The 12472-nt window shown below is 38.5% G+C and overlaps 1 protein-coding gene across 2 annotated transcripts in view; it reads right to left on the bottom strand.

Moving 5' to 3' along the window:
* The window catches only part of IL1RAPL2 (interleukin 1 receptor accessory protein like 2), a 1036774-nt gene that overhangs the window by 448204 nt on the left and 576098 nt on the right, over nucleotides 1-12472 (bottom strand). For both annotated transcript variants that reach the window (XM_058536431.1, XM_058536432.1), the window contains exon 5: nucleotides 5237-5390. In XM_058536431.1, coding sequence (XP_058392414.1) covers nucleotides 5237-5390 — 154 coding nt within the window. The remainder of the gene's footprint in view (nucleotides 1-5236; nucleotides 5391-12472) is intronic.

Raw genomic sequence — 12472 nt, 5'->3', positions numbered from 1 at the left:
ACATGAAGCTTGGCAAATTCCATCTTCCATACCTCCTTGCTTTTCCTGGCACCACACTTTTCCTTGTTTCTTTCCTGGTACCATCCTATGCTCAGATTTAATTCTGTGTCCCACTCCTACTGATCTGACCTAAGGTGCTCACTGAGAGCTAAGGACTAGGCCCCAAAATGTTGACTGTATCCTTTTTAGGGGTATCTAAATTCCAATAGAAAATTATTGAAAACCAAATAGTGAGTGTCCAAAAAGGACATTATAGTGGAATGATGGACGTTGTGATCAATATTTTGGCATCTGTTTTCAATATATTTAATACTATATTGTAAATGAAATTGTATGGTTTGTGCTTGGTGGTGGTTAAAAAGTTATATTTGACAGTCAGAAAGACCTAGATTTATATCCGTGCTCTGCCAATTACAAAGTATGTGATCTTGGGCACATCATTCACCTCTCTAAGTTTTAGTTTCTTCCTCTACAAAATGGGGATGATAAAAGTACTCACCCTCATTTGGTTGTTGTGAGAATTAAATGAGAAAATGAATGAAAAACACTAAGCACAATGTCTGCCACACAGTGGGGTCTCAATAGATATTAGCTCTATGGGGGCCCCTATTATGATTGTTACATACTTGGCTTAGAGATCATTTTTCTTGTTGTACTATCATTACTAAGTCAGAATCTCTACTTCTGTTTATTCCCCCAACTCTCCACCATATCTCTGTGTTTCACTATTTTTCCTAAACGCACTCTCATCCCAGTTTCACAGCATTAACAGTAGAGGCATAAAGGAACCAAGAGCCAGGGCCAGGAAAAGCCTGTTTTCAAACCTGATGTGAAATTGCTTCCTCTGTGTGTAAATAGCTGCCATTCTCCACACCAGGGGAAAGTTATCCTAACAAGCTATGCAGTCTAAATGACACCGGCAACAATGCACTACAGTTAGTTTTAACTTTGCAAAGTGAAATTAAAAGCACTTACTGAAGCCATGCATTTGAACATCTTCACCAAAGACTGATCCCAATTTCCGCTTTGCAGTTTTATTAAGCTTTGCATGTCCAGATCGTTTTATTACTATTGCTTAATAGCAACCCAGCAGCAAACATTTGAAAAATATTCATAGAATAAACCTCTCTTTTTAGTCATGGCATTCAGACACCAGTGGGTTAAGAAATTATCCCTAACGTGTGAAAAGTCCCAAATCAAGAACTCTAGAGCTGTCTACAATAATCAGGGGGAAGGGCATTATTTGTATATTCACCAGAGAACAAGTTAGTGTTTTTTTCTAGTCAATGTGCATTTCTAAAAAGCTGCATAAAATCATGCATTTGTGAATGATTTGCCAGGTGAATGGTAAATTATCTTCCAAATACAGTTATTTAGTGCTGGTTCCCTGCTCATGTTCATTTTTGAGAGCCCCTATAATTTGTCCGCCTTTGACCTTCTCGAGGCAGACATTCTCCTCTAATCTCAGGAGACCCTATTCCATTATCTTGCCCACCTTCTCCCACTCCTCTTCTCTTCCTTTTTCCATTATCACCTGTTCTACATTCTCACCATCATACAGCCAAACCTCCCTTCTCTCCTTATCACTTCAACTGGCCCTCTGCACAAAATTCAATGTGAGAATAAAATAAAAATATCTGTAAAATAGCAAATAGCCTCCTAAAATATGCTGTGGGAAATAAAACTGTTAGCTGTTGACATCTTTGTCAAATGACATAAACATGCTATTTTGCATGTCTATTTGTGTTAAATCCCTCCCTACTCATGTGGAACCTCCAAAGGAACAGAAAGAAATTTCTGTGATAACATCACACAGGTCTGCTATGATTTATATGTTAAAAGTCTTCCAGAAAAGTTGTATTTAAATCGAATCGTATTTTAATGCAGTAGGAAACCTGGCTATTTAAAGAAATCCTATTACAAATTCTTTTATATGGAAAAAAACAATTTCATGAAGCCAATGATTACCATTTAATTCATCAGTTTTGAATATCTGGATCTTTTTATAACTGATCTATTTAAAGCAAGTAGCACCTATATGCTTTAAGAGAACACTAGTTTTACTAAAGAGATATTTCTCAGATTTATAAATTCAAAAAGAACCTTTTTAAATTTATAGAAAATAACCTTTTAAAACTTTGATAATCTTTTAAAACTTGCATACTTACAATACACAATCTTAAAGAACCTCTACCTACATAATTTTGTAATTAACCAATCCTATTAATTTCATACTAAAGTTCCTATCCCACGCCTGCATATTGCTAAACTCAAAACAAGTATGAGTGAGTTACACCTTAAATAATCCCCGCCTTGTATTTTCAATCATGAGAGGGCAATCTGTCTGTTAATTGCTATTTAATACTGAGAAAATATTAAATATAATATTTGTTTAATACATTTAAATAAATGTATTTAATAATTTACAAGGCACAATGTAACTTATATGATATTGTAAAAAAGAATAAACCCTCACAGCGCATCCTCTTAACTTCCATTTTGTTTCTACATCAAGCATAACATTTGAACTGTGTGAATAAATACATAAACTTGATATCTTGTCAAATGAACAATGACACTGACTCAAGATAATGTGAATTATTATCCAATTATTTGAATTACCATTTTTATTTAAATGGTAAAGGAATAAGTGACGGTTTCAGTGGTTAAAGTTGCTTTATCCCCACATCCCTCTGACAGGTTTCCCTTGGTGACCAAGGATCTGTATTTTCATAATAGCTCTTAGGACCTGAGGTGAAACAATTTGGGGACTATAAAAATTAGTTTTCAGAGGTGTGTGTGTGTGTGTGTGTGTGAACTAACATGCTCATGAGGAAATCAAACCTATGACTTTGACTTCTTTAGCACCGTTCCCTGTTAATGTTTCTCCAAGCACGACCCTCAGAAGGCATGCAACAGAATCACATGGACAAAAAGGCAAATTCCCAGGCTTACTGATGCACTGAATTAGAATTCGGGGGCGAGATCTGGAAATCTGTATTTAAAGAGCCTCACCTTCACCTTACCTGGGTTCTTCCACATAATTCTGATGCACATTAAAGTCTGAGAACCTCTGGGAGGTAGAGTTCAGGTAACATTTTAAATCCATAGTTAAACTATGCTAAAAGTTTAGGGCAAGTGAATTAACATCTTATAAAATACACAAAATACGTTGCTCTAGCTCCGCTTTTCCAGATTCTCAAAAGAAACTAAAGAAGCAAATGTGTTGTCACCATAAACCATTAGATGTGAGTGTAAAAAAGATTTTGTGTTTACTTTATTCTGGTCCAGCTTAAAATCCAAGCCAAATGCTATAATGTTACAAACTTGAGTAAATGATTCCCAAATGGAAGTGCTCTGCAAGGATTTCATAGTGACTGTGTGATTGTGGTCAAAGTGATGATGCTGCAAGTATTTGTGCACAGTCAGGTCATTTATTAATGATGTATAACTGCCTGTGATGGACTCTTCTGCTTGAATGAGGCAGGAAGTCTAGTTTGTGATGAGGAAATCGAAATTAATCAAAAGCAGATCTTCGCTATTTGGGATTGTCCCAATATGGTAGTTATTTTGAAAGCTCATGGGGGAAAGAACATGCAATTCTAATCAAAAGAAAAATTTAAACCTTCACAGAAGGTAGTCTACAAATTCAGACTAAAAAGTAAAATTGTCATGTGTTAGGATAGAGAGTGAACTAAAGTATATATATTAATTTTGAATAAAAATATATTTTTTACCCCTTGTGTTATTCAGAATTTTGAAAAAGACACACAAGATGGGCCGGCCCCGTGGCTTAGCAGTTAACAGCGCACGCTCCACTACTGGCGGCCTGGGTTCGGATCCCTGGCGTGCACCGACGCACTGCTTCTCCAGCCATGCTGAGGCCGTGTCCCACATACAGCAACTAGAAGGATGTGCAACTATGACATACAACTATCTACTGGGGCTTTGGGGAAAAAAAAAAAAGGAGGAGGATCGGCAATAGATGTTAGCTCAGAGCCAGTCTTCCTCAGCAAAAAGAGGAGGATTAGCACAGATGTTAGCTCAGGGCTGATCTTCCTCACACACACAAAAAAAAAGTAAAAAAAAAAGAAAGAAAAAGACACACAAGAAAACAACCCACTTGACTCTCAGGGATCAAAAACTTAATTAAATATAGGAGTTATAGCAATGAACTTAGTAAGTGTCATTATTAGTAGACTGATTTTAACATTACCCCAAAAAGGTCAGCTAGATATAAACAAAAATAATATAGAAGAAAATTTGTATTCTTAATATTAGCAAGAGTATTTTATAATTAATCAACTAGTTGATGTTAACATTAGATGGCTAAACAGGTAATGCCCAAGTGCATTAATCATAATTAATATAATCAATATAACAATTGTCTGCATAATGTCAAATTTTACCATGGCTCAGATTTTATGCACAATACAAATGTGTGTGTATGCACACACACACACACATCTAAAATATATATAAGAAGAAGAAAATCATTCAAGGTTTGCTCAGAAACAATATCAGGTAGACTTTTTCTCAAACAGTTTCTTAGGTTACATCACACCCACTGTCAGGGATAACTTTTATGGTATCAGGTTCTGTCCTACATCTCTGAAAATTACTTTCTCACATTCTCCACCAGGTAAGAATGTCCTGAGTTTCTCTCTTCCACTACTATGAGTAGAATTACTAGTTTACACTTTGCTTTTACTTCAGATTTAAAACACATGTATATCCTACTCTTTTGAAGTTGCTTCATTTTAGAATCACTAGAAGCTCACAATAACATTGCTCATTTATGAGCAATTTTGCATAAATAATATTTTGGATGCAGTCCAAGAAGATTTCATTCCAAAAGCCCTACAGAACCTCATTCTGAGGCAGCCTTCACCTGCAAGGAGATTGCACATACGGGTTAAGTCAGCATTCTAAAGTAGTGCCAGTGTATCTTTTCTGAGATGCTTAGTAACAATCAATGATATCTTCAAGAGTTAAGAACCTTTCATAAAGGCAGAGAACAGATATGCAGCAATTGAGCCCTTGTTCCCTAAATTAATTGTTCATATTCCACATATAGCTTATCAATACAACTTATCAATACTGAGCTTCCCAACTATTTGATTTGCAGCCAATTCTAAATTCACAGCAAGTTGGCTCTTCGTAGGAAACTTTTTCTTCCCGGACCAAATTATATTTAAAATCTCACTTGCCATAATTTGGTAGAACCAATTCCTACCTGTAACTTTCAATTCAGTTGTTCGTCTTACAAGTTTTCCTTCATACTTAAGTTCGCAAGTGTAATTTCCTCCATCTTCTTCTTGAACTTCCTGAATTAGAAGAGCATTCCCTTTCTGTATTATTATGCTTCTCCACATTTTTGGCTTGCATTCCTGCAGAGAAAATATTTGCAAGTAAGCGAAAAATAAAAATTCACATCACTAAGTCTTAGTACTGGCAAGTATGTACTTTCACTATTTTGTACTCTTCTCTTTCGTTTTCAAAATATGTAACTAAACCGTTAAGTCAATGGCCAGAAAACATCACAATTGTGTCTTATTGTGTCCAGTTCAAATATCACAACTATCACTCTAAGAGCCACCTTAAAGGCCTGATCCCAAGAGCAGAATGTCTTTAGAGACACTCTGCAAAAATAGGAAAGCATACAAGCTCCCCAAATGCAAAAACGGTATAGTAGAACCTTAAAATTCACTAAATATCATTATAATGCCCTAGTTCTTCCTATTTGGCAGGGATATTTCCTAAGAGTTCTAAGAGGATAGTGCTCATTTAGCAACACAGCATACTACAAGGGAGTCTTAGGCATTATTAAAAAGTCAAGATAGGCTTTTACGTTGGCAATGAAGTGTATAATGGTTTCATTAATTACTTCTTATAATAAAAACTAATACTAATAGTCCAGAGTCTCCCTCTCCATAGTCAAGAGATCCATTTGGGTGATAAGGGGAAGTGTCTAGAAAATTATGCTTAAGGAGTTCTATAGAAACATAACTAGGTAAAATAAGGACACACTTTGTTTTAGTAACAGACGAAGAAATTATCCACTTACTTTCTGGGTTCAGTGATATATGACTGGAGAATAAGATTGGGGTTTTGAAGCCAATTCTTCTACTCTCCTGATGGGAATGTGAGGGAGTATTGCTATCGGGATTGGACCTCCCTAGAAAGGAATGTTTAACTCTTTTCCAGAGAGTGACAAGGATATAGCAATAGCCAAGTATGTAAAAACATTCAGCCAAAGGGCTTTGTCTTTTGGAGATTTTCTCAGTCTACTTTTTAGATATTGTTCCAGTTTGCCCACCACTCATCTCAAATGTTCAACCAAAGTGGTGACCAAAAGCTGTACAAACATTAGTGGAGGTGTAAGGGATAGCTGTGAGGGAGTGCTGAATAATCAAGGCAAAAGTATTTTATCACCTAAATTCTGAGCTGTCAGTTAAGGCAATAAAAAAATTGATTGTGAGGCAGATGATGTGAATAATAGTTGAGAACACATTCCACTTTCCAATCTATAGTATATACAACATCTCTTCTACCTCTCCTCCCCACCACCTCTGCCCTCCATACATACACATCCTAAACATTCATGTAAACGTAGAATCAGCGCTGACTCGCAGTCCCCAGCTCTGCATGCTTGTGTGTGTGTGCGTGTGTGTGTAAAATGATTTGGAAGAGCGAGTATCCATTTATTAGTTTTTTACTGTAACAAAATTTTTTCTTTTATGATAGCAGGAGTTTTGACAACAAAACACAAAAACTGGCACTTAAGTTCACAGGTACAATATTTAAGAGATACGTTTGCTTTTTGTCCCAAACAATTACCCACACACATTGTCAGAGAGTAAATAAAAGTAATACTATCTAGAGCGTCTAGATATAAGGCTGCTTCACTCCCTAGGGTCTTTCCAGAGAACAGTTAAGGGTCTGTCTGAAATTATATTACGTACTATGTCTGGCGAGGTTTATCACCTATATGAGATTTGCTTCTGAGTTAAACCTTGGGATATAAGGTTTCTGGGAAAATGAAGAAGAAAGTCTGAACAGAAAGAAAAAAAAATAGCCCAGCTGCCACTATCGTCATACAATAATAATCCACAATTATTTTCGCATTGCTTCCAACTCTGATAGCCTCAGATTTCTAAAGAATCATTCTGAAGGTCATTAAATAAAAATATGGTCCCTCTGGGCATTTTGAGAGGAAAGGAAAATGAACACTGAGCTGCTTCACTTTCACATAGTGCTAGTGGGGGTGGGCAAATGAGCCAACACACTCATTTTATTCAAAGACAAATGGTATTGTTTTCTAATGTCATTTTGGGGAGATAGTCCATAAGTCCATATGCAATTAACTGTAATCATTTTCATTTTGTCTGCATACTATTTTGGTTTTTTCCAAGGAAGTAAAATCTAAAGAGTGAATAGGAATTAGAAAATAACTCCTGATGAAGAACAGCCTGGAATCTGTACACGTTCTTTGGGACAGATCTAGATAGTCCCGTGCTTTCCAAGTTGCCATCTAGCCTTACAAAGAATTCTTTGTATCCAATAGAGGGTTCCTTTTTTTTTAAACTATGAAATAGGAAAATTTTTTCTTCAAGTTACCTTTACCCCTCTGGAGACAATGTATTGTAGATGAAAAGGCAAACTGGCTTCAGAGCAAGACAGCTCTAGGTCAAAATCTCGGGTCCATTCAAGTTCCGTAATCTTGGGCAAATTTGTTTAACTTATTTAGGTCTCAATTTCTTACTCTGCATATGGGGAAAGTATACACTATCATGTGAGCAGCCAGAACCCAGAGGCTTGCAGAGTTTATTCATTACACTCTTGTTGGGCAGCATTATATACAGTAGTCATCCAGCACAGAGAGCGTCCTCCATCTCTAAACTTTCCCAATCCTAGATTATGTCTCCTCCAAACCTCCAGCTCTGCTTGTTGAAAATCGGTGCTAATAGAGTAGTCAGATAAAAACAAATCTTCACTAATTGGTTAACCATCCCTGGTAACAGAATACTTTAACCCACTGAAAATGTATAGCTCCTAAGAGGCCACTCCAACACTAATCCTAGCAGGTGGGTAGAGAAGATATATTTGTTCAGAAGAGCCTTAGAGATGACCATCCTTCGCCCACTGCTTCTCTCCTGCCCCCAGTCTTCCCATCACCTCTTTCCTAGTGGACAGACAACATTGCCATACCTCATTGTTCCCAGACATGTTTAATTTAATTCTGACAGCTTGTTAGGCAAAGAACTTTGAAGCATATAGTTCAAGTGTCAAGATGGTTGTTTATCTGAGGCAAGGACAAACCACCAAAGCCTCAAATGTGAGCAGGCCCTTAATATTGTCCTCAGTGTGCAGTTCCTCCATTATGTAATGCCCCTGAGACTATTAAAATAAACTTCATTAACTTGAAGGTTTTGCTGAAGACCAGTCTTGCTGGAGGTGCCTAAGTTCAACAAATAACTCCAGTGCATGGCCTGGATGTCTCCTCATAGAGCAATTTGCTGTAGGACATCCTTGCTTAGTCAAAATAATATTAGCCCTTAAAGCTTCCCTCCCTCTCAGTCTTCCTGGGTGGCAGATGTCACCTGCCACCAGTTGCTGTGTTGGGAGACCAGGATGCACAACAAAAACATCTGTTGACCAAGCTCCTTGAAGTAACCTGTTAGCAGCCACATTTGGACCTTGGAGTTTCCACCCTGATATATCTACCACTGTATTCACAGCCCACTTCTGAGATAGCACATCATATCCACAGGTGTTTTTTGATCAGTTTGATTTGTTGGTCAAGGTTACTTCAGTGCTATTCAGAGCACATGACTCATTCCTTATGGCAAGAACACCAGGAAGACTTATTTAATATTTACTCTGATTCTGAGGTTCAGACACAAAGCAGCTAGGCAGCCATAAGCCAATCACGTAACCTCTGGTCCTCAAAGCACTTTTGTTCGAATACCTAACACCCATCCCCTCAGACCAACTTCTTTCCTTTTCTCTAGAGACTGGACTATTCTGTAGAGCATCTAGCCATCTGCCTAACAGTTTAAAGATGAAAGAGATAGTTAGGAGCACAATTGTGTATTAGGTATCAACTTCACCCTTTTCAGCCCTATCTCTACTCCAAATGCCTATAATACTCCACTTCAGGGAGTCCTTCCCCTCCCCAGTTCTATTTATCCAATTTTCTATCTTCACAGTTCTAATGTTAAAGTTGATAGCCCACAGTCATTGAGAATATAAGTTCTAGACTCAAATACTTGGGTTGAAATCCCAAGTTGTATGTTCTTGAGCATGCTACTTAATTGGTCTAAGCCTCAGATGCTTCATCTATAAAAAACAGGTAGTGATAATAATAATATTTACCAATAGGGATGATTATGAGGATTAAATGAGGTAATGTATGTAAATACTCTGCAGTATAGAGTATCACATGCTAAAACCAATCACTAAATATTAACTCATTTTATTATTGTTTTTACTCTCAGTACTCTGCTTTCAGATTACATATACAGCTACTATGACAGGTTTTTGACTGTCAGGAGTTAATGTGACTCACATTTCTAATAGGAGTCTGGGCCAATCCAAAAGACAATCCAAAGTTCTAACTCTAATGCTGGGGTTGACTTCCAGTTTCCGATCCAATGTGTAAAGGGCTTGGAAGTTGTCACTACCATCCTCACAACAGGAAAAAGCTGAACAAACTGAAAATTAACAACTCTTCTCATATTCATCAAATAATTGAAGTCACAATGAAAACGATTACCTCAGAATCTGGAGAGACAGGTGAATACAGAGAATCACAGTTTACTGGAAGCTGAAGCAGCTGCAGGAGCCAGCAACTGACAGGAACACTTAAAGGATAACTGACTAGTTTCTGGAGACTGAGTGTGAACTAACTTGAGAAATAAAAACCCCTGAGGGCCCAGTCTTAGGGAAGCACACTTTCGTGAGTTTTACCTACAGGAGGTCCACCAAGTTCCCAGGGTGAAGATCAGAAAAAATCCCCTCATGCTTCTGGTAGAGAAAGGACGAACGTAACCATTTTGAAATATACCCAGACAGCTCTGTTCTTAGAGACAGCCAGCTCTTAATGGATCTGGGGTAAGGTTAATATGCAACTCCAGCCCCCTCTAGCCTTCAAAGTGGGAGAAGAAAAATATCCAACTCCAGCCTCATCTAGCCTTATGAAATGGCGGAAGAAAAATAGCCAGCTCCCCACTATCATTCCTGTCTCACTTAATGGTGGGTGAGAAGGAGGCTGAGAACACGTGTTTTGGGCTCAGCCCAGGGACAGGGCTCACTAAAAGATTGAAATCTAATCATAGAATTATGGAATACTTCTCGTTATCCCTAAACCTTACCAAAACATCAATAGGGCTCCTGTATAATAACAGGATATTACAGCTGAAAGAACTGCACAACTCAGACCTTACTTAAGAAGAAATCTCTAGGAAAACCCAAAGACAGCAAGGGGAGTGAAAAACAAGAATACAGGAGGGAATTTTAGCCTCTAACACCTACAGCTACAGCAAGCAGTAAATACAGCCTAAATTTTAACTAAATAAACATAAAAGCCTCACAGTAAAGGCCTATTTACCTCAGTTACTTTTACCTAGTACATCATGTGTGGCTTGCAACAAAAATTTACAAGGCATACTAAAAGACAAAAAATGCAGTTCGAAGAGAGAGAGAGCAAGCATCAGAACCAGACTCAGATATGGCAGAGATTTTGGAATTACCAGACTGGGAATTTAAAATGTTTATTAATATGTTAACAGCTCAAATAGAAATAATGGACATGTAAGAACAGAAGAGAGATGGAAACTCCTAGAAAGAATCAAAAGGGAAATGCTAGAAATCAAAACATTGTAACAGAAATAAAGAATGCCTTTGATGGGAGCATTAAGAGACTGGACATGGGAGAGAGTGACGTCAGCATCATGGCGGAGTGAGCTTTCCCGTGAATTCTTCCCCCACAAAATACAACAAAAGTAACAGCCACAGACCAACAACGGAATCCCAGACAGTCAAAAGCTGGAGCGGAGGGATCCACACTGCCGCACATCTGAGAGCGGAACGTGCTGGGCCCCCGGAGGAAGTGGGGAGAGGTAAGGAGAACTCCGCTCCCTCCCCATCAGATCAGCGATCCGGTCCGCGCGGCTCCCAGAGAGGGGGGAGGGGCGGCCCTCGGCAGGAAACTGTAGCTCTTCGGGCGCTCTCAGCCAGTGGGAAACTCCCGCACAGAGGGCTCAGAGGAGCCACAGGGCTACCATCAACATCTGAGCAACCCAGAGAGCGGATAAAGAGGGGCAAACGAGAAGCCTCCCACGTCAGGGACCCAGAGGGCAAAAGAGAGAGCTCCCCCCTCCCCACAACCCGGAGTCTGCAGCTCGACCAGATCTAGCGGTCCGAGGCAGACCTGAATAAACTGGACTGGACCCGTGGATCGCAGTGGGGAAAAGAAACAAAACAAAACAAAACAAAACTGCGGATCGCAGCAGAAAAACTGGGGCAGAGCGCAGGGGGCTTAGACTACACAGCCCTTTACCACCACACAGTGGCGGCAGGTGGAAATTGCAACCAGAGACTTCCAGGATGAGGAAAATGAAAACCAACACAGGAACCACAATGCAAAAATATATGAAATCACCAGACCAGAAACAAAATGACAAGCAACCAGAAATCAACCCCGAAGACACAGAAATCCATAAACTAAATGACAGAGATTTCAAAATAGCTATCATAAAAACACTCAACGAAATACGAGACAACACAGACAAACAATTAAATGAGATTAGGAGTTTCTTCACAAAAGAGATTGAAATCATAAAGAAAAACCTATCAGGGCTGATGGAGATGAAGAACACAATGGAGGAGATAAAGGAGAATCTGGAATCTTTAAAGAACAGAGCTGACAATATGGAGGACAGAATTAGTACTTTAGAGGATAGGAATACAGATATACTCCAGATGGAAGAAGAGAGAGAACTAAGACTAAAAAGAAATGAAGAAAGACTCCGAGAAATATCGGATTCTATTAGAAAATGTAACATAAGAATTATAGGTATTCCTGAGGGAGAGGAGAGGGAAAGAGGAACAGAGAGCCTATTCAAGGAAATAATAGCTGAAAATTTCCCAAATCTGGGGAAGGAGCAGGAAATACCAGTAAGCGAAGCCAACAGGACTCCTATATATATTAACAGACAAAGGCCTTCACCACGACACCTAGTGGTAAGGCTAGCCAGGGTCAACGACAAAGAAACAATGTTAAGGGCAGCTAGACAAAAACAAAAAATAACGTACAAAGGAACTCCCATCAGGCTCTCAGCGGATTTCTCAACAGAAACTTTTCAGGCTAGAAGAGACTGGAATGATATATTCAAAATACTAAAAGACAAAAACTTTCAGCCAAGAATACTCTATCCAGCAAAAATATCCTTCAAATATGATGGAGAAA

The sequence above is a fragment of the Diceros bicornis genome, chromosome X, assembly GCF_020826845.1.
Source record: "Diceros bicornis minor isolate mBicDic1 chromosome X, mDicBic1.mat.cur, whole genome shotgun sequence".
Classification (NCBI taxonomy): Eukaryota; Metazoa; Chordata; class Mammalia; order Perissodactyla; family Rhinocerotidae; genus Diceros; species Diceros bicornis.
Note: the sequence above shows the minus strand (reverse complement) of the source record. Positions and strands in the feature narration are given on the sequence as shown.